The sequence below is a fragment of a genome, unplaced genomic scaffold (genome assembly GCF_019419815.1).
Source record: "Pyrus x bretschneideri cultivar Hongxiangsu unplaced genomic scaffold, Pyrus_bretschneideri_v1 Contig125, whole genome shotgun sequence".
NCBI classification, from domain to species: Eukaryota; Viridiplantae; Streptophyta; class Magnoliopsida; order Rosales; family Rosaceae; genus Pyrus; species Pyrus x bretschneideri.
The window spans coordinates 161131-188084 of NW_025999419.1; the positions used below are offsets into that span (position 1 = coordinate 161131).

General features: G+C 37.6%; 3 protein-coding genes and 1 long non-coding RNA gene across 6 annotated transcripts; 3 read left to right on the forward strand and 1 right to left on the reverse strand.

The window, feature by feature from the left end:
• The first annotated feature begins 6264 nt into the window (after nt 1–6264).
• On the forward strand, nt 6265–9934 carry LOC103962514 (disease resistance protein RPM1). Its single transcript, XM_009375232.3, has 2 exons — nt 6265–6974; nt 7282–9934. Exons 1-2 carry the CDS (start codon nt 6530–6532, stop codon nt 9693–9695), a joined length of 2859 nt encoding a protein of 952 aa, XP_009373507.2. The 5' UTR covers nt 6265–6529; the 3' UTR covers nt 9696–9934.
• A 1641-nt stretch (nt 9935–11575) lies between these two features.
• Nucleotides 11576–12430, forward strand: LOC125474642. Its single transcript, XR_007256104.1, has 2 exons — nt 11576–12298; nt 12380–12430. It is a non-coding gene; the product is annotated as an uncharacterized LOC125474642 (long non-coding RNA).
• Nucleotides 12431–12592: 162 nt separating this feature from the next.
• Nucleotides 12593–17468, forward strand: LOC103962513 (disease resistance protein RPM1). Of its 2 annotated transcripts, XM_048578578.1 has the most exons (6): nt 12593–12677; nt 13069–13133; nt 13277–13348; nt 13428–13481; nt 13702–14022; nt 14186–17468. In XM_048578578.1, the coding sequence occupies exon 6, from the start codon at nt 14310–14312 to the stop codon at nt 17157–17159; it is 2850 nt and encodes a 949-aa protein (XP_048434535.1). In that variant the 5' UTR covers nt 12593–12677; nt 13069–13133; nt 13277–13348; nt 13428–13481; nt 13702–14022; nt 14186–14309; the 3' UTR covers nt 17160–17468. The 2 variants fall into 2 exon arrangements, with proteins under 2 accessions (XP_048434535.1, XP_048434536.1); XM_048578579.1 differs by lacking the exons at nt 13277–13348; nt 13428–13481; nt 13702–14022 and having other exon boundaries at nt 12601–12677.
• Nucleotides 17469–17905: 437 nt separating this feature from the next.
• On the reverse strand, nt 17906–24864 carry LOC103962511 (protein SENSITIVE TO UV 2). 2 transcript variants are annotated; one of them, XM_009375226.3, is made up of 12 exons: nt 24350–24858; nt 23875–23913; nt 23413–23522; nt 23135–23244; nt 22723–23054; nt 21691–21759; nt 20906–20988; nt 20542–20778; nt 20352–20458; nt 19455–19612; nt 18995–19191; nt 17906–18542 (listed from the first exon to the last, which is right to left on the reverse strand). In XM_009375226.3, the coding sequence occupies exons 1-12, from the start codon at nt 24731–24733 to the stop codon at nt 18278–18280; spliced, it is 2091 nt and encodes a 696-aa protein (XP_009373501.2). In that variant the 5' UTR covers nt 24734–24858; the 3' UTR covers nt 17906–18277. The 2 variants fall into 2 exon arrangements, with proteins under 2 accessions (XP_009373501.2, XP_009373502.2); XM_009375227.3 differs by having other exon boundaries at nt 18405–18542; nt 18995–19174; nt 24350–24864.
• Between the last annotated feature and the right edge of the window lie 2090 nt (nt 24865–26954).

Below are 26954 nucleotides of genomic sequence, written 5' to 3' on the forward strand. Positions count from 1 at the left end.
ATAAATGAAGTTGTATGAATCGGTCATTAAATCCTGGGGAGTCAAACAGTATTCTTGTATAAAAAAAATATATTAAGTGCTTCTTCATAAACAGCTCTAACTTTTTATGTAAAACTTACGTAATCAGAAAGTGTTTTTAACCATCCTAGAAACAATCCAAACAGACATCATCTTATGGTAATTAGGTGTCTAAGTTTTCATTAGCATGTGGGATCAGTGTGAGAGCTGAAAACTTGCAGCCTCTTTCTACGCAATCATAGAGAAGTACTTGGTTGATTATAATATAGGCAAATGATTCTGATTAGGACCTAATCAAATGATTTTGGTAAGATAAGGGAAATTATGGGTCCTGTAGTCCTAACTTTAAGTAGCAGAAGATAAGGGGTTTAGACACTCTTTAGGAGAAGTGCACCCCTTGTTCGTTTTTCTCTCTACCAGCACAGAGAAAAGAACACCTTAGCAGCAATCGCGCCGCTGGCCCTTGCGAAGGCGCAAGAGGAAGGGGAAATGGCTAGGAGGAGGAAAGGTGAGGATGCTGCCAACCCAAGCTAAACGGGAAAACACTGAAAAACCCAGAAAGCCGAGAAACGGGCATGAAACCCAATTTTCTCCCCATGCTTTCCCAAGTCCCATTTCTCATCTAGCCATAAGCTTGCTCTTGAAGTGTCCCCTTGCCTTACCGGTTTGCCAGAAAATTTGGGCGAAGGGTGGAACGATTTGCATCATAATAAAGGTGTTTTACACACTCCCTTCAACCCTCCATTTGTTCTTTTTTCGTTTGGTTCTCTGGTTCTATTTGCAGGTGTTGTTGTCGACGGTTTGGATCGTAGTGTTCGATTTGGTTCGGCATTTCAATATCAATCTTATGGTTTGTGTGTGATTTTGGTTTTGGTGCAAGCATCTTGGGTGCGGCGAGCTGCTAGGGTTCCTTATGTTGCTTTGTTTCTTTTGTTGGGCTTAAGCTTAGTTGGGCCTCCCTAGATGTTTTAGGTTGTTGCTTACCTTTTGCCTTGACCCTTTTTTGTTTGTACTTCCTTTCTTAATTAATGAATGCTTTCTTTCCTACCCAATAAAAAAATAAAAAGACAGTCTTTAGGTTCTTAAGGAGTATGATTATCTCCGCTTCAAATTCTCTATCTTTTCCTCCTTTCCACTCTCACTTTCTTCATTATCTTTCTCTCTCTATAAATAAGTCAGCAAAAATAAGATGTTAATGTGACTTAATCGTAACCGTTCAAATAAGAAGAAAGAGAAAGGAATAGGAATTTGGAAGTGATGGATACCTACTCCGGTTCCTAATCCCCGTAGAGACATAGGGCCTTAAGGATTAATCATGTTATTGACCCATAGGGAGTATATATATTGTGCTTGTGTCGTAATGTCTAATCCAAGAATTAATATTGACAATAATGCAGCTAAGCTTCTTGTCTGACCTAATTAGTAGAGGCAAACAGCAGTGTAGTACAAGTGCAAGTGAATTTAAAGGCTTACCATTTTAGAAATTGATGCAAAACAAAGATCTTATCAAGGCGTGATATGCCACAAACCCTTTAAAAAGAGAGACGTGCCTTTGAAAAGGCGGACACAGGTGATGTATAGCTGTTGGCGACTTGTGTTGGTGCATTGTGCATGAAATATTTGTATACTGTAGGTGAACAACTCAACAAAGAAAAGGCAAAACAAAACTTTGGATAATTTGGAGCCGTATATTTTGGAGTATAAGAGATAGAGACTAGAAAAAAATGGGGGTGATGTCCCCGAAGGGGCGGTGGATTCCCCCGGAGGGACGGAGGAAAGGTAGAGACGCCCACGAAGGGACAAACTCCTTTGCAATCAATGTGCGAATGATGTGTCTCATCGGTATTTCTATATTTTTTTAGTATATTAAATAAAAGAGACACTCCCACCCGCAGAGCATCAGTGCCCTAGTGGTAGAATAGTACCTGCCATGGTACAGACCCGGATTCCTTTCCCGGCTGATGGAAATTATTTTAACTTTTCTTTCAGATCATTTTAGTTTTTGCTAAGTGCACTTTTAATCCCTATGATTTACTTCAAGTTGCCCTTTAGTGCCTGTAATTTCAATTGTATCAATTTTAATCCTATAATTTACCAAACCTTGTTAATTTCTGATTTTTAATTTGTCTAAACTTCATAATTTCATATGTTTTTTATTTGCATTCATGGTATATAATATACAAGTCCAGGGTTCGGATCGTTAAAAGTTTGATGTGATGTGGGCCTAACAGCTAATCCCCATTTTTATAAAATAAATTAGGATCCCTTCGTTTAAAGGCTTCCTATATATATATATATATATGTTGTGGCATATGTTCTAATACATATTGTGATTTGTAAATCCTAAGTAGAGATAGATTATGAATCCTTTGGAATCTAGAAGATTTTTCCTAATAGACTTTGTATTACTTCGAGAGGAAGTTTCTCTCCTCCTTATTACTATAAATAAAGGCACAAGGACTTGGGAATTAACACATAATTTCTCAAGTATATTCTCCACTCTTTTTTCTCTCCATGCCACACCCCTCAGTTAAATATAGCCCACAACACGTTATCAGCACACTCTTCACGCTGTGCTAAAGAGAATTTATTCATCTTCAATTAGGGGAGTATTACGTTTCAATTATTCGTAATTGATTAAATTTTGATTTTATTGAATTCATATACCTTTATTAATTCAATTTATTTTTCTTGTGTTGAACGTCATACAAGTTTTGAAGATGGAAAGCCGAAACCTGAAGAAACAACACCTACAAACCCGTTCACAATATTCATCACGCAATCCAGGTTCTTCTAAAACAGTGGTGTTTATTTCGTTATTTTTTCAGCCTTGATTGCATGAACCTTCACCATAATGCATGACTCAACTTTACGATTAACGAATTTTAGATGATACATAAATTGCATATGCATTATAATCATAATATTACCATTATGTGAATTAAATATGTGTGAATAAAGAAAAGAAAAAGAAAGAAAAAAAGGGATGTTGAAACCCTAGAACTCAACTGGGGCCTAAAAACATGGATATATATGTTTCCGATTTGGGCCTGATCTATGAGGGCCCAATGCTTGTCACACCATCAAACCCTAGAATACATCAAACAATTTGCATAATTTCTGTAGTTCTTCCCCGCAATGGTTGTCACACCATCAAACAATTTGCATTAGAATTTCAGATTGGGCAAGTTTATTTTCCATCTGGGCAAGCTTCTTTTGCGACGAATCGATCTCGCGGAGGATTAGACCGACCTACTCGAAGATGAGGGAGATGTTCTTCTGAGGATTAGACCGACCTACTCGCCGATCTTGAGAGAAACATATCCCATCTTGGCGGTGTGAGTGGAGGTCGGAGGGGACGGGATCGGCGAGGAAGTTTGTGCTCAAAAAAAAAAAAAAAAGAGGGGGGATCCATGTACCCGGACCAAACCAGCCCGTTTCAGTACCCGGTCCGAATCAGTCTTTTTTTTAAATCCCGATTCGGTCTGGTTCTTATAAATTTGGACCTGAGATCTTTATCTGCATAGTTAATATTATTATATGTTTCGGTTCTTACATCTCACTTTACACGTGTCTTAATCATTTGAGTTACAAGTTGAACTATAGAATATAGAGTTTTAAAGTTGAAATAGATGAGAACTTGCATCCAATTTCGATAAGTAAGCAATTGCAAGATCATCTTGTCCACACAAATCATACATACTTTGAATGGTAATTTGTTTCTTTTTCCAGTTGAGGTAAGAAAGTCAAATTCTAGAACCCTTAGTTGGACAAAGCAACCTAGCCCTAGCCAGATATCTCTTATCTCTTATATATAAAGCCAGAAAACCCTTAGTTGGGGTCACGGATTCGACAAAAGGGCATATGGCCAAAAATAATATTATATAATACACGCCAGAAAACCCTACCAGATTTGATGAACAAGAACATACGCGTATCTTGGAATTGACTGATAAATGTATGTGTATATACTATATATCTCTATTAATTAATGAATTTCTTATTGTCAACCAGAAGAAGATGAAAAGATAACTTCGTCTTTTATCACACAAAAAGAAATGATTGGCAATAATGTAATTTTATAATTCCAAATTTTACCTTTTTTTTTTATTGAAACCTCATCTACAGATAATGTTAAAATATCTCTAATATTTAAAATTAAAAATAATAAAATAATAAATAAATAAACCAAAAACCTCCTACTCCCCCATATTCTCCCTCTCTCCCTCTCTCCCTCTCTCCCTCTCATTTTCTAAAAAACTGTGTTCATACACATAAAATGTGTAGGCATTTGTTAGTATTATAATAATACTATTATTTATATATGCACGTTATATGTATATATATTTTTTTATTTATTGTTGCGTTCATCCATCAAAGTCTTTCAACTTGTACTTTCGAATATTTTAACTGCACCATGTAAGTATACACATCAGAGAAATAGACATGTACGGTGTTTACCAAGACTTTGCTAGCAGATCAGACCTTAAGCTAATTTGCTAAATTATTTTGGTCTTTTCATTACTGATCAGGAATTCAGAGGCTGGTACACTTGACGGTCCACAAAAGTTTTGCATTTCCAATTTGGTGAAGTAATTATCGACGATTAGTAGACTTACTGATCAATTAAACTTATGAGACTGAAATAGGATAGTGATAGGATTTTAGTACATGCGCAAATAAGGTTAAAATCACACTAAATACTTGTAAGAGTACAAGGTAATTGAATATAAATGTTCATGCACAGTTGTTCTCTACAAAGATTATTTAAATAATTTACTTAAAACCAATTCCTAATTAATCACTTGAAAACGGAATTTAAGAAAGGTGATTCTGAATTTTAGTAATATTAAAAATAGATTTAATTAAAAATTAAATAAGAAATTCGTCCAAAATTAAAGAGATAAAATAAAAGAGTTTTTGAAAATCAATTTGTAAAAGCACTAGGTTTCTGCCATCATCTTAACAATTCTGTATATTTTTACCAATTACTTATAATTTACACATGCACCTTTGAAGGTTAGATTTTCCTACTTGGACCTCCAACCTAGAACGTATTTTCAACTTGCAACCAGTTCAAACGCTCGGATCAAATATAAACATGAAAGACTCATTAAGTTTTGTGAAAACTTTTCCAAAAAAACATAGAACCCTTAAGATGTGATGCAATATAATATTGTTGTGTTCATGCGTCAAAGTCTTTCAACTTATCCTTTCGAATATTTTAACGCCATCATGTAATTAAACACATCAAAACATCCCCTCAATCAAATTTTCTTCCTATCTTTTTTCGATAACATAACTAAGTCACTCAATCTTTATTGAAAGCAGTACACTATTTGATCAGTTTCAAATAAAAAAATAAATCCATAGTTTGAAATTTAGGTTATCTCAAGTTGTGTATTCCTGTAAACTGTATGAGATAGGTAATAGCTTACTTTGTTAAAAATTTTATGTATAATTTTTTTTTTTAAATGAAGGATAAAACGGATAAAAAAACAAAGAAAATAAAGAGAAATAAATGCATTTGCTTGGATCAAACCGCTGAGAAGGAGATAAACCAATTTCTATTTCATTTAACCAACAAGGTAACAGTTGAACTTTAAAATATTTTCTAGTTTACGTTATTTATCTGTAAGCTAACGCATAAGGTAAACGAAGTTTGGGGTCCTCTCACTTGGGGGCCCTAGGCGGTGGCCTCTTCCGGCTACCCTCAGGGCGCTAAATTATTTTGGTCTTTTCATTACTGATCAGGAATTCCTCGGCTGGTTACACATGACAGTGCTGGCGAAATATCAAAAAACAAAAAAAAGAGACGCATCTGTAGCTGATCCGCTGTATTCACGAAACTGCAGTTGTTCTTGCACACAGTACACCACAAAAGTTTTGCGTTCCACTTTGGTTCGGAATTTGGAAGTAATTATCGACGATTAGTAGACTTTTACTCGTCAGTTAAACTTATGAGACTGATGGAAATCTCTCTTCTGAATTCACATCCTTGCTCATTCGTATTCTCTTGAAAATTTGGCACCAACCTTCCCTGCCGCTGATGGTTCTGATATTTTTATTTGTTTTGCCCTATCTGTCTGGGTATGATACAATCTGTGTTCTCTCATATTTAATATATTAATTACACAAAATGCTTGCGGCCAAAATTTCTTGTGGACCAAGTCGCGTCAGTTTTGCCCTATCAAAACGTCTGCGTCTTAATTACACAAAATGCTTGCAACTGACTTTACTGCAAACGCTTCACCACAGGTTCTTGTGGACCAAATCGCTCAAAACGTCTGCGTCAGTTTAATTTTATAGACATCTTGATCCATCAGAACCTGTGGTGAAGCATTTGCAGTAAAGTCAGTTGCAGTTTCTTTCATTAAATTTAGTTGTTGCTTGTCCAAGTGGGAAACGCGGAGGGCTTCTTGCCTATTTAGCACGACAATCAAACTACCTAAAGAGGGACTGCAAAGCAATGAAAAAAACCATGATGAGTGGATAACAAGTTAGTGAGAGAATGGCAGAGAGTGCGGTCAACTTTGTGCTCGACAAGATCAAACCGTTTTTTGAAAATGGGGTTCAACTGCTCAGAGGGGTTCGAGCAGAACTTGTGTACCTCAAAGGGGAATTGGAGCGCATGAGGGCCTTACTGAGGGATGCCGATGCAATGGAAGAAAGTGACGAGGAGCTCAAAGTATGGGTTAAGCAAGTGCGAAATGTTGCTTATGACGCAGAAGATCTTCTCGATGAATTTGCGATTCTCCAACCTTATAACAGTCAAAGCGTCCAGATGTACTGTCCGTACTATAGGCTTTGTGGCTGTGTCAAGGACTTGAAAGCTCATTACCGGGTTGCTTGGGAGTTACAGAGCATCAACACCCGAATTCGAGATATTTTTGCAGTTTACAAAAGACTTCTTCCGAAGCTTAATGCTGTGAAAGGTTCAATATTTACCAATCCAGGTAATAAACACCACACCAGTAATTTTTTTTTCTTAAATGATGAGTCCAACCGTAAATTATTATCGTTCTAGGTGGCTCAATATTAGTTCATTTACAATTCATTAATTCTATATACGGATTTCCTATGTTCAGTTTAAAATTATCCGCTCACCACATTTCCTCATAGCATTTCTAGGAAGACCTGTTGAACCCCAAGGGGGATGAAACATACGGAACCCTTGCTATAGTTTTGTACTTTGATATTCTCAAATGCTATGTTCAGACAGTACAATGTTATTTCCTAACTTCACTCCTTAATTTGCAACAGGTGACACATGGCATGACCGACGAGAGGATGCTCTTCTTTTAGAAAACACTGATGTTGTGGGCATACACAAGCGTAAAAAGAAACTTGTCAGGATGCTGGTCGGGGGTGGCTCTGGACTTGAAGTAGTTTCAGTCACTGGCATGGGAGGTATGGGCAAAACCACCTTGGTGAAGAAAGTCTACGATGATGATGAAGTGAAGAAACATTTCAAGCCCCGTGCTTGGATCACGGTTTCTCAATCTTTTCGGGTAGAGGATCTCCTTAAAGACATCATTCATAAACTCTTTGATGCAATCAGGAGGCCAGTTCCAGAAGGTGTGCACGACAAGAATAGCAATGAACTGAAAGCAATAATTAAGAACTTTCTGCAGAAAAGGAGGTACCTGATTGTTCTTGATGATGTATGGCACGCTGACAAATGGGAAACTGTCAAATATGCTCTGCCCAAAGGGAAGTTTGGCAGCAGAATCATGCTCACTACGCGTAATGTTGTATTCACCACTTGCTCGGAATCCAAAAGCAAGGTCTATCACTTGAAGCCCTTGCCTGCTGACGAGTCCCGGAAGCTGTTCATTAAGAAGGCATTTCTGGGGAAGCCATGTCCTCCTTATTTGCTGGAAAGATGTGAATGTATCGTGAAAAGGTGTGAGGGTTTGCCCCTTGCAATTGTGGCAATAAGCGGTGTACTGGCTACAAAAGACAAGCGCAGGATAGATGAATGGGATTTCATTTGCCGCAGTCTTGGAGCTGAACTTCATGGCAATAACAAACTTGAAGATTTAAAGAAAGTACTTTCTCTGAGTTTTAATGATTTGCCCTATTATCTCAAGGCTTGCTTCTTATACTTGAGCCTCTTTCCCGAGGGTCATCTGATTCGGCGTATGAAACTGATTCGCTTATGGATAGCGGAAGGATTTGTTGAAGCTAGAGAAGGAAGAACTTTGGAGGAAGTAGCTGAGGGCTTCCTTAAGGAGCTCTTGAACAGAAATTTGATCCTGGTGGGAGACACCACAAGTGATGGGAGGGTCAAAACTTATCGGCTTCATGGTCTTTTGCGGGAGATTATTATTTCGAAGTCGAGGGATCAAAACTTTGCAGCCATAATCAAAGACCAGAACACAATATGGCCTGATAGAGTTCGTCGTCTGTCAATACATAATGCATTGGAAACTGTACAAGAAAAAAGGTCAGTTCCTCAACTTCGTTCCTTATTTATCTTTGGGGAGGTTACTAGGTCATCCATGAGAAAGTGTTTTTCCACTGGGTTTAGGCTGCTTGGGGTTTTAGATTTGGAAGCTGCACCTCTAAAGACATTTCCGAACCAAATCCTGGACCTGTTTTATTTAAAGTATCTAAGCTTGAGGAAAACCCAGGTTAAATCCATTCCAAGAAGCATAGGGAATCTTAGTAACCTGGAGACGTTGGATCTTAAAAAGACCAATGTCACTGAATTGCCTCTTGAGATACTGAAGCTCCAAAAACTTCGCCATCTCCTGGTTTATCGTCTTAAGATTGAATCTTATGCACACTTCTATTCCAAGTTTGGCTTCTCGGCGCTTTCAAACATAGGAGAATTGCAGTCCCTGCAAAAGCTCTGCTTTATTGAGGCAAATTACCAGGGTTGTGGGATGACAATGAGGGAGTTAGGTAAGCTTAAGCAATTGAGGAGGCTTGGAATTATGAAATTGAGAAAACAAGATGGATTGGCTTTGTGCTTATCAATTGAAAGTTTAACCAAGCTGCGTGCGCTTTCTGTAACTTCAACGGGAGAGAGTGAGGTTATTGATCTCCATCACATTTCTTCCCCTCCTCAGTTCCTCGAACGCCTATACCTGATAGGACGATTGGAAGAAATGCCGAACTGGATACCTTCACTTAACAGTTTGGCCAGACTGTTTTTGAAATGGAGTCAGTTGAAAGATGATCCACTCGTACATCTTCAAGACTTGCCCAACCTTATTCATCTTGAATTGCTCCATGCTTGTGATAGTGACATGTTATCCTTCAATGGAAGGGGATTCAAAAAGCTCAAGGTCTTGGGTCTCGACAAATTTGACAAGCTCCAATGCGTGAAGGTGGAGGAGGGAGCAATGCCATGCCTTGAGAAGCTAACCATCCAACGTTGTAAGTCGATGAAGAGGGTACCCTCGGGAGTGAAGCACCTTACCAAGCTGAAGTTACTTGAATTCTTTGAAATGCCGAATGAATTAATCTTGAAACTGCGACCAGATGGAGAAGGCGAAGATTATGAGGAAGTTCAACATATCCCAGATGTTTATTCAGCCTATTGGAGAGATGGGGGCTGGGATGTGTATTCAATAGAGAGCTTCGGGGAGATAGAAAATGCTCCATCATCTGTAGCTGGAACTGTCCGGATAAGCCATGATCAGCTTCGTCCTCTATGGAAGGTTTAAATCCGATCGATGATACTTTGTATTTGTATATATGTGTGTATATATATATGTCGTATGTAAAATTGTAAATAGTCATTGTACGTAATGTGCAAGCAAGTCACTCAATGTACAGATGAATTACTGTTGCAAATATTTGCAACTCATATATGTAACTTACTGAAGAATAAGGTGCAGTACTTGGGCACCAACATTTGTACATATACAGAAATGAATGGAAAAAAACTTTGTGCATAGGAAAATGATTGTGCTCAGTCACTCTAAACTACCCAATATGGCATCCAGTTCCAGTGAATTTCTGTAATGTTGAGGAGCCATTTCCCATCGGCAAACCCACTGCGAAAACGAGGAAGAAAATACAACTACACTGCAGTTTACATTCTGTGATGACCTAAGATTTCTGAAAAAGTAGATGAAATGGATGAGAGCTTGAGGATGATCAAGTTGAAGGAAGGGCGTAAGTGAAACGAAATGATCAAGTAGCTGAAGAGTTCTAAAATTATGTGTCACCCCTTCATAAGCTAGTTGTCCTAGCTTGTCCAGTTGCAGGGTAGCGTACACGAACATGATAGTTTAGTAGTATGGTCTAGTGATATTCTTCTTCGTTTGTAAGTGAGAGACTTTAGATTCGATTCTTGTAGATGAAGAAAGAAAGCCTGTGTTGCTGATCACTCATCTTCTAGAATTAAGGTCAATGACTTATTTAGGATTTGATGTCACACATGACATACATAATAACTTCAACATCAGGATGGATGACTACTTTAAGATTAATTTATGAGGAATTTGTAGCAACCTTTTAGTTCTACTTTCTCGGCTCTCTTTTTTATCCTGTAATATTGTTTGATGATCGAAATCGTCTACTTTGGAGATCACTCTTTAAAGATCATTTATGCAAAAAATTAACTAAATTCGAAATGGAAAAACCATGTTTTTCACTTAAACACTAAAAATTGATGATGTTAATCAAGCAGTTAAAGGATTTTTTATTGTACTATTTTTTTTTTTTTTGTTTTGGCGCAGAGTTGGTGCTTAAAAGATGATCTAAAAAGAAGATTATTCTGACCATCAACTAATATTATAAAATGAGTAAAAGAGCGGAAAAAGTGAAACAAGAAAGTTCGTGTATTTCAACGAATAAGTTGCTAGCATCCACCTTAACTTTTTGATTACTTTCTTAATTTATATTCTGACAGGTACAAGATAAATCTAAACTTTTGTAATATAACCGGGCAAACAAGTTAATATAAATGCTTATATTATTTTGGTTCTCTGTATCGATCTTCTTAATTTACTTGTCAAATGATGTAAGGCATCATATATATATATAATTATGTTAGTTTGGTACATAGTATAAGGTCAGCATTGAGCTTGGATAAACATGAACATTTTGCTTTGCCTACTCACACATAGTTGTCTTCCTTGTCCTTGCACTGCCACGGAATGAAATATTTACGTTAATTTCGTAAATTAACCACGCAAGCAAGTTAATATAAATGCTTATATTAACTTGGTTCTCTATCAAGCTTCGTAATTTACTTGTCAGCAAAGGTTATGAAGTAAGGCATTAAATATACACACACATACAGAGACGTATAAGAGAAGGCATCCATTTTTTTTTAAAAAAGTTAGAGATTAGTTTTGAGACCCATTCTATATCAAACTTCAACGATCCGAATCGTTTATTTTTTAAGTCTCGTAGACCATCTATGCAAAAATTCAATTCATTTCAAAACCACTTGCTCATTTAATTGTCACGATGAAATTTCAATGTTTTTTGAACGTAGTGTTTGTCAATTTCTTTGAACTCAATTAGTTGCCTCAAATATTTCAGATTTGACTAATACATTGTAAGAATGATCTATGAGATGCAACTTCAAAAATGGATGGTTCAAATCGTTAAAGTTCGATGTGTTGTGAGCCCCACAACTAATCTCTATTTTTTTTCAAAAAGTTGAACCCTTCCCCTTAAAGAATCTGTATATATATTTATGTTAATTTGGTATACAGTATAATGTGAATGGGGATCATCTTCAAATCTCGTAGTCGAAAACCGAAAAATCGAGAAGTTCGGACCACTCATTTTAAATTCAATGACCCCCATTAACCAATCCAACTAGCCCCATCTCACACAAAAGAAAAGCCCATATCACTCTCTCTTGGACCGTCCGAAATTCACCATTGAGCTTGGATAAACATGAACATTTTGCCTACTCACACATATGCTGTGTTCCTTATCCTTATGCGTATCCCCGGAATAAAAAATACTTGACCTCAAAAAAAAAAAAAATAAAAGCATGGCTGTCAATATCAACCCACGAGTGGATCATCGTCGAAGGCTTCGAATTCCTCTCGACATTTCCTTCCATTTCCACTTTCTCTCTCTCACTCCGCGGTCGTCTCTCCTCTCATCTCTCACTCTTCCTCTGACCTTCCTTGTCTACTGAAGGAACCGTAACCCTCTTCTATTCCTTGGGGTAAGTTTCCAGTACACTTCTCCATTTACTTCCCACACTAATCTCACCCCTGACATAAAAGAGGAATTTGACTGATTTTCTTTGTGAGTTTTGATTGTTTTCACGCAATCTCCCAAAGGATCACTAACGGTTAGTAATCCTACTTTTGGATGGTTAGTTCTGTAGTTTACATCAGATTTTTGACATCTTTCCCTCTCGCTTTCGCCACAGATTAGCTTCTCTAGAGATGCATCCGTACCTGAAGCTGCGAACGCGGTGATAGAAAACAAACTACTTTCCGAGGCAGTTCTAGAGTCGATCGTTGGAAAGCACGGTGTTTCTCCTGCAGCAAAGCAAAGTTTGGCCGCGAGGTCATCCGAATTGTTGAACGGGTGCAAGGAATCTAATGGTGCTGAAGCTGGAAATGAAAGGGTGGAGGCATGAAAACTGAGAGAGGAGAAATAAAACTTGGGAGGGATTCCTGTTGTGTGTTTAGTGAGTTATTTACATACAATCTGTGAAGCTATAGGTAAGTGCTGTCTTATTTAATTTAAAGAAAAAGGATCATGTTTTATGAGAAATATTAGTGTTGTTTTGTTATATGTTTAATTCAAATCAACAAATATACCGTTGTTATGAAAGAAATCCGATTGTTTGTGATTGTTAGATTTATGGAGTAATTAGTCCATTTGGATAATGCCAGTCATTTCTCTATGCCGCATGAGGGGATGTAGATCAAACTTTGTTTGAATTGAGTTTGGCTCCATATTAAAAACTGCTAAAGATTGAAGATTGTCTTGATATCAAGTTTAGCAATGAATTATTAGATGAGCAAACTCAGCCCCAGTTTTTTTTTTTTTTACATACACGTATCAATCGGACTGAGATTTTTTGCTTTACGTTGCCTGGATGTGTTGCAGGTGCAGGGTTGTTCGAGAAAAAAGGTTTTAAAGGATCCTTTGCAGATGCAGGATCTTCTGCTAACGTATGGGAATTCCTATTATTAAATGATAGCATTGCAATCCGAGTGTAATTAGTTTAGTTTTTTTGTGAAATGCTGTTTACAGTGGCAGAATGTTTCTTTGAATTCAGTTGTTAAGCTTTCTTTTTATATTTTCCCCTTTTTAGACATTGCGGTTTTGTCCGGAGTGCACAGTTTGGTTGTCTGCATGTTGAAGAGGCTGCGAGGAAAGGATGATGGTACGGGGACTTGAATGCAAAAATACTACTTTTACGTTATTCATTCATTATATCGTGTTCACTCTTTCTTCCTCTGCAGTCATTAATGCTGGAGTAGCTGGATGTTGCACTGGTCTTGCTCTTAGTTTTCCAGGTATCCATTGTATTACAGAGTTCGATAATTATAAATTGGCAATAAACTCATTGACTGTGCTATTAAAATTAAAATTCTTAATATCTATAGAACTCCCGATTTTTGTTCTCTCTCATTTTTGGATTGTTATAACGAGCAAGTCTTTTCCTTGCTAATCAATAAAACAGTTTCTGTACAGTCTATTGTATCTTTAATTTAGAGTACCTTATTTAATTTGCAGGTGCACCCTAGGCTCTTCTACAAAGCTGTCTCACTTTTGGGGCATTCTCATTTGTTATTGAAGGCCTATACAAGCAGCAGCCGGCTTTAGCACAACCATTTTCTGTGAGGAAGAAAAGTGAGCAAGTTTGTCCCTTGGTGCTCCCCCTTCAACTTTCACTCCCGGGAGAACTAAAAGCGGGTTTCATCTTCTTTTGCAATTCTTTTAAGAATTGCAAGAAGGGCACTTCTCACCCAGCCTAAGAAAAGGTTGTTCCAGAAAGGTGGAAAGTGCACACCACCTGTTTGATATTAAACTTCACCGAAACTTCCCAATGTCCTGGTAGGTCTAGTCTGCAAGAGGACACTTGTTTGTTGAATTCTGTTGAAGTTTCTTAGTTACTTAACAGTTATGCTAACATTATTTTATATATATATATATATATATGTATGTATGTATGTATGTATGTATAGTGTGTTGCTTATAGTTGTGTATAAAACTGCAGGATTGAGCTCTCAATGGACTTACTTGGATGGATGCAACTAGCCAAGTGACTTGGATTGGATGCAGCCAATGTCTTTATGAAATCGATGCAATTTCAGAGTGACAAATAAAAACGATCCATACTTATGGCAGAGAGTTCTGTATGTTTTGTGCTGGAGAAGCTTGCATCCTTTTTCGAAAATGAGGTGCACCTGTTCCTAGGGGTTAGAGAAGAAGCTGTCTATCTGAGAGGGGAGTTGGAAAGGATGAAGGCCTTTCTCAGGACTGCAGACGTGCTGCAGGAAACTGACGAGGAACTCAAAGTGTGGGTGAGGCAAGTTAGAGACATTGCTCATGAAGCTGAGGACGTTCTAGACGAATACGCTCTTCTGCAAGAGCATGATCATGATCATGATCATGGATATGGAATTTATGGCTCTATCCGCAGGTTGGGTTGCTGTATTAAGAATGCCAAAGCTGGTTATCGGATTGGTTCCAACTTACAAGCCATCAACTCAAGAGTCAAAGAGATTGGTGAGGTTCACGGGAGACTTCTTCACAAGTTCAGCAAGGCTGATGACAGTGCAGGAAATACATGGCAAGATCGTCGAGGAGATGCCCTTCTTTTGGACAAGTATGATCTTGTTGGCCTTGACGAGCCCAAAAGTCAACTGGTGGGGTGGCTTTTTAAGGGAAGCTCTGGCCGTGAAGTAGTTTCGGTGGCTGGAATGGGAGGAATGGGGAAAACCACCTTGGCCAAGCAAGTCTATGATGATCCAGAAGTCAAGAAACATTTCAAAGTGCGTGCGTGGATCACAGTTAACCGGTCATTCAAATTTGGCGACCTCCTCAGAGACATGGTTCAACAACTTTTCAAAGCAATCAGAAGAAAAGTTCCACAGATGGTGACGAACATGTCCAACAACCAGCTCAAGACAACAATTAAGGAGTTGCTGCAGAAACGGAGGTACCTGATTGTTTTGGATGATGTATGGAACCTGAGCGAATGGAATGCTATCAAATATGCACTGCCAAACAATGATTGTGGCAGCCGAATTATGCTCACTACGAGAAAATCAGATGTAGCCACTACCGCTGCAAGTGTACTATCTGAAGGTAAGGCCTATGACTTAAAGCCCTTGCCTCCTTCCGAGTCTTGGGATCTATTCTGCAGAAAGGCGTTTCAACATAACAAATGCCCTCCTCATTTGGAGGAAATTTGTAACTACGTCTTAAGAAAATGCGAGGGACTTCCCCTTGCAATTGTCGCAATCGGTGGTGTGTTGGCAACAAAAGATACACGTAGACTTGACGAGTGGGATGTGGTTGCACGCAGTCTTGGGGCTGAAATTGAGGGCAACGACAAACTCAATGATTTAAAAAAAGTACTTTCCCTCAGCTTCAATGATTTGCCGTACTTCCTCAAGTCCTGCTTATTGTACCTGAGCATATTTCCTGAGGACCATCTAATCGAGCGCATGAGACTGATCCGGTTATGGGTGGCAGAGGGATTCATAGAAGCAAAGGAGGGGAAAACACTGGAAGAGGTAGGAGAGGACTATCTCCAGGAACTCTTGAATAGAAGCCTAATGCAAGTGGCAACTACTACACCCGACGGAAGGGTAAAAACATGTCGAATCCATGACCTTTTGCGAGAGATCATCATCTCCAAGTCAAGAGATCAGAACTTCACCACAATCCTGAAAGAACAAAGCTTGCAATGGTCTGAGAGGGTTCGACGCCTATCGATACATGGCACACTACAAAATGTTCAGCCAAACAGGTCAGTGTCCCAACTGCGTTCCCTGTTCATGTTCGGTGTCACTGAACAGCCATCCATCCCTACATTATTCCCAAGCGGCTTCAGGCTGCTAAATGTGTTAGACTTTCAAAACTCACCTTTGGAGAAATTTCCAGTTGAAGTGGTGGACTTGTATCATTTGAAATATCTAAGCTTGCGGGAAACAAAGGTGGAAACTGTTCCGAAATCTATTGGGATGCTTAAGAATCTAGAAACTCTAGACCTTAAGCATTCCAAAGTCAAAGAACTTCCTGTTGAGATATTGAAGCTCCATCGGCTGCGCCATCTTCTGGTATATCTACATGAGTTTGAATCTTACGAACATTTTCATTCAAAGAAGGGCTTTAAGGTCATGCCAAATATCGGGGTTCTGCAAGCATTACAGAAGCTTTGTTTCGTAGAGGTAAACCAAGATGGCCGAACCATAATAAGGGAGCTTGGTAAGCTAAATCAACTGAGGAGGTTAGGCCTCTTAAAATTGAGAAAAGAAGATGGTAAGGCTCTGTGTTCGTCTATCGAAAAGCTAACAAATCTTTGTGCCCTGTCTATAGCTTCAGTCAAAGAAGACGAGATCATTGATCTTGAACACCTATCTTCTCCTCCTTTGTTTCTTCAGCGGCTGTACATGAGAGGACGTTTGGACGCATTGCCCCATTGGATTCCTATGCTCCCCAGCCTAGTCAGATTGTCTCTTAAGTGGAGTAGGTTAAAGGATGACCCACTCATCCATCTCCGACACATTCCTAATCTTGTTCAACTTGAATTAATTCAAGCATTCGTTGGAGACAGATTGTGCTTCAGAGCTGATGGGTTTGGGAAGCTCAAGATTCTATGCCTGGACAAACTTGATGAACTGAGATGCATAGAAGTGGAGAAGGGTGCAATGGCTTGTCTTGAGAAGCTAACTATTCAACGGTGTAAGCTCCTGGAGAATGTGCCTTCCGGCATTGAGCATCTGACAGAGTTGAAAGTTCTCGAGTTTTCTGATATGCCGGTGGATTTGATAAAGACGATTCGCACGGATGGAAAAGATAATTCCAAAATCTCGCACATCCCGGAACTTTATTCAACATACTGGAGAGAAGGGGGGTGGGAAGTCTACTCCATAGAGAGCATGACGGATGGGGAGTACTGTCCCCTGCCCAGCAGCCCCTTTAGCGATGAGCTTCAAACTCGTTGGAAGTCATGGAAGTAATACTTACTCATGCTGCTGGGACTGGGAAATGAGGCCTGTAGTACCAGTGTATATACTTGTATAAATAATACATGTAAATGAATACGTAACGCAATGCAGTTGGATCAGAGAGATTACCTTCGGGTTATAGAAGTAGGTAATCCGTAATGCCAGGGGCACTCGTGTACAGAATAACTAGGACTACGTTTATAGTAGTGGTCCTTAATGCCAGGGGCATCTGTTGTAAAATTAAGGTTATATTTACCATGTGTATACCAACTTCTAAGTGTATTTCTACTATTTTATCGGAGACTTTTTTATGTGTTGCAAGTCTGCTCGTTACAACATCATCTACCCGCTGTGCGGATGCCTTCCTGGGAACTATAAGATAATGTGTATGTTGCCGCACCCGATGTCCAACGCTTTAGGGGGTTAGGGTTGGACGTATGAGATGCTCAAGCTGTTCTTATGACAGCACAATCGGTGGGGAAATTTGTAGTTCGTTTTCCGGTAATGTTTTCGATTTGAAGCGAGTAACCGGATCCTATGGATTCCACTCTCTATCGCTGTATTCGGCCTGGTTCGTTCCTAATACGAGAGAACGAAATGCATGCAGCATTGCAGTTCAGTTCCGGTTCAGTTCCGGAACGCAAGGATGCATACTGTTTCTATGCTGTTATGCAGTGCGTGCCGTAAAACAGACACCAGTTTGGTTTGAAGTTTTACAGTCCTTTTCCGGTTATGTCACCAATAATTAAACGAAACTCTGTTGAAAAGATGAATGTATATTCAAAACATATCATAAGAACATCAGCAAAAGATGCTAATCAGCAGAAGCTGCTTTTCTCTCTCTCTCTCTCTCTATATTTTGAGCAAGAATTTGATCATTACAAGGTAAATGTGGAATCATATGTATCATCCACTGAGACCTGTCAAAAATTTCCAGCTAAATAACTAGCGCCCGCATGTCGAAATACATTTCCAGCTGGGGGGTTGAGCGCTGCCACCGAAATTTGCACTGCACAGCTGATGACGACTGCTTGCGTGTCTAATGTTGAAACATACAAACAGTCGTAAAAACAACGCCGATACATACAAATACACAAAAATTTGAGCCAAAAGGGTGCAATGTTTTTTTTTTACTGTATGTTATCTCCTAAATATACGAACACCCTTTTCTTAAATGCCCGAGCTAGGTCTACAATTTCAGACTCCCGCATCTGCCTTGTCATGCCATCAAACTTCTCACATATTTGGTCTTTTCGGGACAATCGGTTTGCAACATCAACAGTCAAGCTGGCCATGTCCCTGCTGTTTGTTAATAAACCCAAGACAGTGGCAGAATATGCTGGGTTTGAAACCAGCCTGTTAAGTAGGATAAGAGCCTCCCTCAACAGCAAGGTCCTGCACAACATTACTCTCACAATATGAGCAATAATTAAGAGATCGATAGGTGATTTTCGTCATGCAGATATACAGTCATGAATGTATTCCAGAGATATCACATGCATTCCTTGCAAGATCTGAAAACTAGGAACCATATGCTTTTTGTTCTTGAACACACCAACTGAACTACAAATCAAGTTAATAATACCAATGACAACAATATAACAAGTAATGTGAACTCATTTTAATGTCTATAGAGAGGAAAAAGAGAAATCAGAAACGGAGGACAGAAGAGGGGGGTGAAATTTGAATTACCGGAACCAGTATCACCAAGTTACTATGAGATATTTAGTGGCACTTGCAATAAACGAAAATTACACAACAATAGAATTTGGAAACTTAATGCTCAGTAATGAATGTGTGATACTTGCATCTATCAGAAATAAAAATCCAAGGGCATCAGCAATTACCTCTCTTTGAAAATCTGTGCTTGATCAGCATTGACTGCTGGTTCTGTATCTACCTCCGATGCCAAAACTTGTAAAATCAACATCAGAAAGTTTGCATCTCGAAAGAGCTTGTGACTCACAAGTATTTCGAAGCCAGATGCTCCAGACGAGGCTAGGAAAGCCAGTAAAAGAACAGCAATTCTGCGAAGTTTCAGTTCCTGAGTGTACAATAATAGGAAAGCAGTTGATATTTGGTAATGTATATCATCAAACATAAACCCTTAACTCTGCTCGGAGGTTTATGAGATGGGGGTTACCCATCTCCACCTACTATTGTGTAACACGCATAAATACATTTTCTTCCATAGAACACCAGATCAATTTACGCATTAATATACCTTCAAGCAGGGCAATAAACAAAAAATAAATTTCAAGGAAAGTGTAGAGCTGAAAAGGAGAGAAAAGCAGAGATAATGCCTACCTCTAAACTGTTCCCACAGCAAGCTATACAATCTGCCAATCCTTGAAGGATCATGCTACATTTTTGGTAACCTGATGCATCGCCTACGTTATCATCCATAGCAAGGGCAGCTTTCCCCTCTTTATAATCAGAACAGAACTTGACCAGTATTTTAGGACCTTCAAATCAGTAAGGAACCACAAGTTTTTCAGGGTTTAAGACAGGCATGAAAGAACAAGTTCAATAAGAATCAAGATAGCATACGTCAAACTCTAGCAGTCCTCAAACAATCTGATTTCAGCTGAGTGGTAAGCTGCTTAAGGTAGCACTAATGAGATAACATTTTCAGGCTTCCCACAACCGAAACAATCAGGCACTAAAAGGAAAAGGCAACAAGTTACACGTAAAAAAACCTACAAAGTAAGGTTTCGAGGTCGCAAAATGTTTTGAAAGCATATACTACACACTCTACAGTTTGAGAATAAATATATTTACTAGCAGAAAAGGTTTCAAGTATAGAAGAGGCTTTTTGAAAGCTATTGTGAAGGGATGGTTAAATTATGGGGCAACGTCAGATTTTGGCCAGCAATATGGCCATTGGTTTCTTCAGAGAACAGGAGTTAGCATTCTTTTCTACCCGAGCTGATTGCAAAGCTACAGTAGTTCAAAAGCCTCAAAAGTTACCATTAGAGTTTGGTTATTTGGTTCCCATTTTTCCTTTCAGATGCTTTATTACATTATGAGGTGGCTAGCTTCTCCACTGTGATATTACTCTGTTTCTCTACCAATAAAACAATGTTTCTTACAAAAACAAGAAAAACTAAATTAAACTACAAGTTGTTCGCCTAAGCTTCATGCAATTATAACACAAGTAAAAGAAAACAAAATAAAAAATGAACTAAAGTGATGTGGACTTACAATTCAGTAGCATATATAGAAGTTGCACGGCTTGTTTTCGGGCCTCAAAACCAGCTTCCTTTGCAAGCAACTGTGAAAGAATTTCAAACACCAGTGTTTGGCCAAACCTGTCTCTCATGGGACTTACACTCAGAAAAAGAGAAAAAGTTAACAGTATAAGTTTAACAAAAAAGGAACACTGCATTCTTACCTTTCTCTCTCCACAAAGGCATTACTTCTCATTATAATCATATTCATAACAGAGACTGCTTCTAGCCTTACACCTTGGTTTGTATTCTTCATGGTAGCTTGTAGGATCACCTCAAAGAGAGAAATCCAGTCTATATTAGAAAACCAAGTTGCAATGCCATTATTCCAAACTCCATTCTTGCTTTGACTTTCAGCATAAGAATATTTCATTCCAAGTCCCTCGACCATAACATTGACCCTGAGTAGAGTGCACTGGAAAGATCAAATCGAACAGGAATGAAGCATATGCGAAAACATGTATTCCTAGCTCCTGCAAAATAAAACCGGATATAGAAACAGAATAGGAAACAGCATATGACATATACCTTCTCTCAAAATGCCTTTCCAGCCTTACCAGGTGCCTCAAAAACACATGCAGTATATGTAGAGATGCCTGAACAATGATAACCTATGCCAAAAAAGAACTGATTCACCAAAAAGGCAACAAGAACCAAACTGAAAGAGATTAAGGAAATAATTACAATACTGAACTTAAGCAACGTCATTAAATAATGACAAACAAGAAGATTAAAGTATTCTCTTTATAATCGACTAGCCTCCTGCATATTAAAAATAAACCAGTCACAACAATGTCACTAACACCAATACATCCAAAACTCTCTACACCTATATTTTTTAAAACCATGGACCTATCACCTCCCAGCACTCAACTACAGACTTTTAATATTAGTGAGTCAATATTAGTACCGAAGATCCAAAGATGGATCAAGACAAGAGTATCCACCAGTATTTAAAAGACAATTACACATATCCAACTGAATTGAAGTTCCAAGACAATCTAATCCTAATCTGCAGGCCAGGTTGCACACAAAAGTGTGTAATGAGTTTTCTAGAAGATGCCTCCTATAGGAAGTAAACACAAAATTATATCCTCCCACATCTCAGAAAAATAAAATAAAATAAAAATTGCATTAGTGTTCTTATAAAAGAACATGTGATCCCAATTCATAGAGTAAATTTTAAAATCACTAGTAGAGTACTCTAGAGCAACGTCTACTCAAAAGTCCATGTGGAAAATACAAATCAAAATGGAACATCTAAGGTATACCAACCGGTGCAAGAAGTCAAATAATATCAATTCACAACTCACATTTTCAAGACTACAGAGGTTGAGTAATGGTTGAAACAAGGCCTCCAACTTTAACATTCCATTTTTTGCCTGCAATAAGAACAATCAACAGATACAATATTCATATACCCAGGTTAGCATAAAAAAAAGGGATAACATGTCCAGAACATCATATGAACATATTTTCTAAATTTTATTTATCTAGTATTCTTTAATTCAAGTTCCATGGGCCATGTATCAGTAAAGATTAAAGAAGTCAAAGTTTAATAAAGTATCGTACTAAAACCGGACCATGAGAAAACTTGGTGCAATAAGACAGTGTGTCCCTTAGAAAGTTGACTTTTAAATATATACAATTAACAATGATACACAAACTGTACTATTTACTTGGTTTTGAAACAAAAACATAGTGAGTAAACCCTCATATATGTACATCAAACCAAGCCCAACAACATACATACAAAGATGAAATAATTAAAGTCAAGCATTACAATGTAAATGGTCCCGGAACACCAAAACCTATCACAGCTTTATTTATTTATTTATTTTTTGTACCAAAACCTATCATAAAATAACTTGTGGCCAGATAGATTGGCATGTTAATTACCTTATTGGACAATTCAAATCCGTAATCATACATAAGTTAGCAAAACACGAGGACCGTATTTGATTAACAGCCTCTAAACAATACAAGAGGCCAATACCCTTTTTTGGTCTACAAATTCCCTATCCCTTAGCCATAATTTCTTTCTGAAATAGCCAAACATGATCATGGATCACCATGTCCAAACTAAAAACAAATACAAAAACCCAAAAAGAAACATCCTTCAACCTCCACCCTATTTTATTCCCAAACCAAATAATGATCTTTTTGAGGTTAAGTTAGGAATGTCTCAGAGAAAGTTCAGATCATTATCAGCACATCTATATTTCAGAATAAGTTTTAAGTTGCTTATTTGGCATATGCCTTGTATTCTAGGCTTGAAGAGGTTATACAATCTCAAGATATATCCTGCTTAAACGGATAAATGAAATCTCATGATTAAACAATACCTTGGTCAAGACAGAATAAAGATGAGAAACTTTTGCTGCTTCTGGAGTATGAGACATGTGTAAGTGGTACTGCGAAGCTGCAATAGAAGAGCTATCATCTCCCAGCTTGTCCATTCTATTAATGCCAATGCAGCCAAAAAGGAACAGGAAATCTGTTTGGCAATCCATAAGCAAATTCGAAATTACATTTCTTCCTAACTCTTGTTCATTTGAATCATTTGAAGAGCCCCAGATGGATAGTAATTTCTTTGAGAGGTCATCATTTGGGATTTGTCGGGCAGAAGCACTAGTTTCATCAGTTTGAACACTTGTAGCTTTAGAGGTTGACACACCTAGCACAAATGAACATAAATTAAAAGCGATGACAGAAAACAGAAAGAAATAAACGAAGATGATGTCTAACTTATCTCACCAATATCAATCCGAGAGCCAGGCTGACCACTTAAACATAATGCATTTTGAAATTGTCGAGAATCCTTATGATTGACTAGGACATCTCCAGATTCCTTAATGTCACGGGACCTTTTCCCACATGCAATAATGATAACAGAGAGTAAGATAATGTAAACATTGGACAAGCACCCTTTCAGCATGATCAGCATACTATGCAAGGTGCAACAGACTGAAACATCATTTTAGAATCACAGCATATATCGTTGATGCCCTGTGATGGAAAGAGTTTATACTTACAAATTTGTACCATCAGAGTTCCTAGTAGCTGCTTCTTTCTTTTCAGTCATTGAACTTACAAATTTACGATGTTTGTCCTTTTCCTTCCTTAGTTCAAAGCATTCTTGTTCCTGTGAGTATAGGACAATTCGTTGCATACAGGAACTTTAACCACAAATAAATCTCAAAGACAAAAATGCGAGCACACACACGTAGACGAAAATGATAAGTATATGGAATTCTGTTATTGCCATTTGCCAGTTATAAAACCATAAAAACTCACTTAAGCATGAACACGTAATTCCAATTCTTCAATACAAAAGAAATGTAGAAAACAGGACTAGAAAGCATTCCATTATCGGAAAAAGTACACAAGGACTAACGACAGAACAAATAAACAAAATAAAACAAAACAAAACAAAAGCACTAATCTTGTTATTATCCGGCGCACAATTATTCAATTACAGTGGCAAACAGACGTACCAAGTGCAAAAGCTGCTTTGAGACACGTCCCAGTTCTTCCTGCAATTAAAATCCAACAAATTCGAGTTAGAGGACTTTGAAAAGAGAACATAATATTGGGAAAATGATTAAAATCACAAAGAAACTGACTGTATACAATTCTTGAACCCAGGTCATAACGTAAGGTAATCGAAAAGTCATGACAAAATATAATTCAAACTAAAACTACGGAGTTCAAAGAAGCAGAAGGAAATATATTTCATAATATTTGTATCAAATATCAAAAGTTCTTGGGCAAAAATATGATTTCTTGACATAACTTATTCCTGCATTTTGACAGAAACCAAACAAATCTTTAGTTAAATGTGACCAATTTGTTACAGTTTAATACACCGAATTCGTTAGCATATATATATATATATATATAGAGAGAGAGAGAGAGAGAGAGAGAGAGAGAGAGAACATATATGTACAATTTAAACATTGAAGCCCTAACCTTTAAGCGGTCGATTTCGAGTTCTTTTTCTCTGTCAACTTCAGGACGGCTAGCAGAGGGAGGCAATGCTGAAGAAGGAGGCGAAGGAGAAAGGGAAATTGCAAATGCATTGGTGGTGGTGGTGGTCCTCTGAGTGAGCTCTCGCGGAGGGGAGTAGGAAATGGGCCTAACGGGATTGGAGTAAGAAGGCGGGGGCGGCGGCTCTTGTTGGTGATGGTGATATTGCGATGGTTCCGAGAAAGAATGCGGAGGAGTTTGGTGGTGGTGCGGCGGCGGGTGATGCTGCTGCTGAGTAGAGTAAGCACGCTCTTGTACTTGGGCGACTTGTACGGCTTGTTCAGTGAAAATTAAGTCCCAATCGTCGTCGTCGTCCAGTTGGTTCATCTTCTTCGATTGATTATTTTCTTTTGAGTGGAGACTGGACAAGAACCGCCATTGCCCCAGGAAAAGGCTCCTAATTTAAGGGCTCTCGTTTTTCCGCTTGCCAAGTTTCAACTTGGGGAATTTTCCGTACAAATCCCAAAACGGGCTTTTACATTTTTTTTTTTTTTTAAGTACATCGATATTTTACACTAAAGAAGATAGAGTTCAGCTAAGCCATACAATGAGCAACCTAATTTGATATCGAATTCGTCATTCAGGAGATTCAAATCTATAATCACCGTAGTACTAAGCGGTAATGTCAAGAGACCAGATTTTTTATTTGATAATAATACTTCTCGGTAAAAAAATGCAATTGGTGGAAGAGGAATGTCTTCTTGGTAACTTGCAGGGCCATTTCTTATTTGTGTTTTTAGGTTACGTTATATCTAAGGGTGGGCGTAGTTCGGTTTGATTTGATTTGAATAAAAATATGGCTGAACCAACTAGCATTTAATGGACCGTTGAAACTTTACCAAATCACGCAATTGTTAATCGGTTTCATTCTGTTGATTTAAGCTTATTCTAACATGTCGATGAAAAATGTCCAACATTTCAAGAGTTAATTTATTACACACATTCCAATTCAATCAAAAGATCAAGTTTTTGAATATCAAAATTTTATCAAGTCGGTTAAGACTAAGTTCCAATGAAATCTGGTGCTAGCAAATGATTTATTGGTTACAATCTCACAAACGAATAAAACACAAAAAAGTCTCATAATTGTGACACGTGTATGGTAAGAGTTCCAAATAAACTATAATATGGAGAGCAAACAAATATTAAAAAATTTAAAAATTTATGATCGACTCCTTTTGGTTTTGGTCGGTTTCAAAAGTACTAGCCTTCGTGCACGCGATTACGTGAGTGCAGAATATATTTTTTTAATCACGACGTGCTATGCACGACTTACACGTTTTAGATGTATTTATATGCGTGAATTGACAAAAGAAAATTCAAATATTTGAAGTAAATGAATAATCTTAGATCATGCTAGAAAGCAAACCCCTCATAAACCAATCAAAGCAACTAAATTCACATAATAAAATCAGTCTTTCAATTTCAATATACATTTTATTGAATTTACATTAAGAATAGAGAAAATAATATTTAATAAACAATTGATTGAATCACATTATTGCTAGCATATTGTGAGACTAAGCTCACCCCCCCTCCTCCTTAGTGCAAATAATATCGTCTGTTAAAAAAAATTAAAAAAAAAAAAAAAAAAAAAACCTCACAAACCAATCAAAGCAACTGAATTCATCTAATAAAATCGGTCTTTCAATTTTTATCTATATTTTATTGGATTTACATTAAGAATATAGAAAATAATATTTAATAAACAACTGATAAGGGGAATCCTTAGAATTACCACTGCTCAGCTTTCAATTCGCCTCTGACCATCAAATGAAATGTGAATAACCCGTCCTCCTCTCTTTGAAACAAGGGGCACTTCTGGGTCTGTAGGTGCTTGGAATCACATTATTGTTAACCTATTGTGAGGTTAAGCCCATCCCCTCCCCTTAATGTAGATAATATCATCTGTTCGGAAAAAAAAGAAAAAGAAAAAAAAAAAAAAAACCTCACAAACCAATCAAAGCAGATGAATTCACATAATAAAATCGATCTTTCAATTTCCATCTACATTCTATTGAATTTACATTAAGAATAGAGAAAATAATATTTAATAAACAACTGATTGAATCACATTATTGATAGCTCATTGTGAGGCTAAGCCCACATCTCCCCTTTAGTGTAGATAATATCGTTTGTCAAAAAAAAAAAAAAAAAATCATTTGACAACTAATTTAATCACATTATTATGCGCGTGCGAAAGACTTTTTTTATAACTGGCATTACATGCCTTTTAAGATATTTTGAACATGTTTAAAAATAAAGAAAATAATATTTAATGAACAACTGATTGAATCATATTATTGATAGCCTATTGTGAGGTACTAATTTAAAAAATAAATAAATAACTGTACAAAAAGAATTAATTATTAAAAATATTGTTAAAATGACAAAAATACCACTTCATTATTTGATGCATTATTTTGGGTTGCTTTTGAATTTTTTTTGTTTTGGGGGCATTTGTGTCCAAAATTTTTTGATGAAGTTTGTGATCCCAAAAGAAATTGTTGACTTTATATATAAAAGATATCAAAACCCAACCAAATAT

What these genes read in the sequence shown, in the direction of transcription:
- LOC103962514 (XM_009375232.3), top strand. Translation starts at nt 6,530, where the DNA reads ATGGCAGAGAGTGCGGTCAACTTTGTGCTCGACAAGATCAAACCGTTT. An exon ending in TTCAATATTTACCAATCCAG is followed by an intron (nt 6,975 to 7,281) that starts GTAATAAACACC and finishes AATTTGCAACAG; the next exon opens with GTGACACATGGCATGACCGA.
- LOC103962513 (XM_048578578.1), top strand. Translation starts at nt 14,310, where the DNA reads ATGGCAGAGAGTTCTGTATGTTTTGTGCTGGAGAAGCTTGCATCCTTT.
- LOC103962511 (XM_009375226.3), bottom strand. Translation starts at nt 24,733, where the DNA reads ATGAACCAACTGGACGACGACGACGATTGGGACTTAATTTTCACTGAA. An exon ending in TCGAAATCGACCGCTTAAAG is followed by an intron (nt 23,914 to 24,349) that starts GTTAGGGCTTCA and finishes TTTTAATTGCAG; the next exon opens with GAAGAACTGGGACGTGTCTC. An exon ending in GCCTTTGTGGAGAGAGAAAG is followed by an intron (nt 20,459 to 20,541) that starts GTAAGAATGCAG and finishes CATGAGAGACAG; the next exon opens with GTTTGGCCAAACACTGGTGT.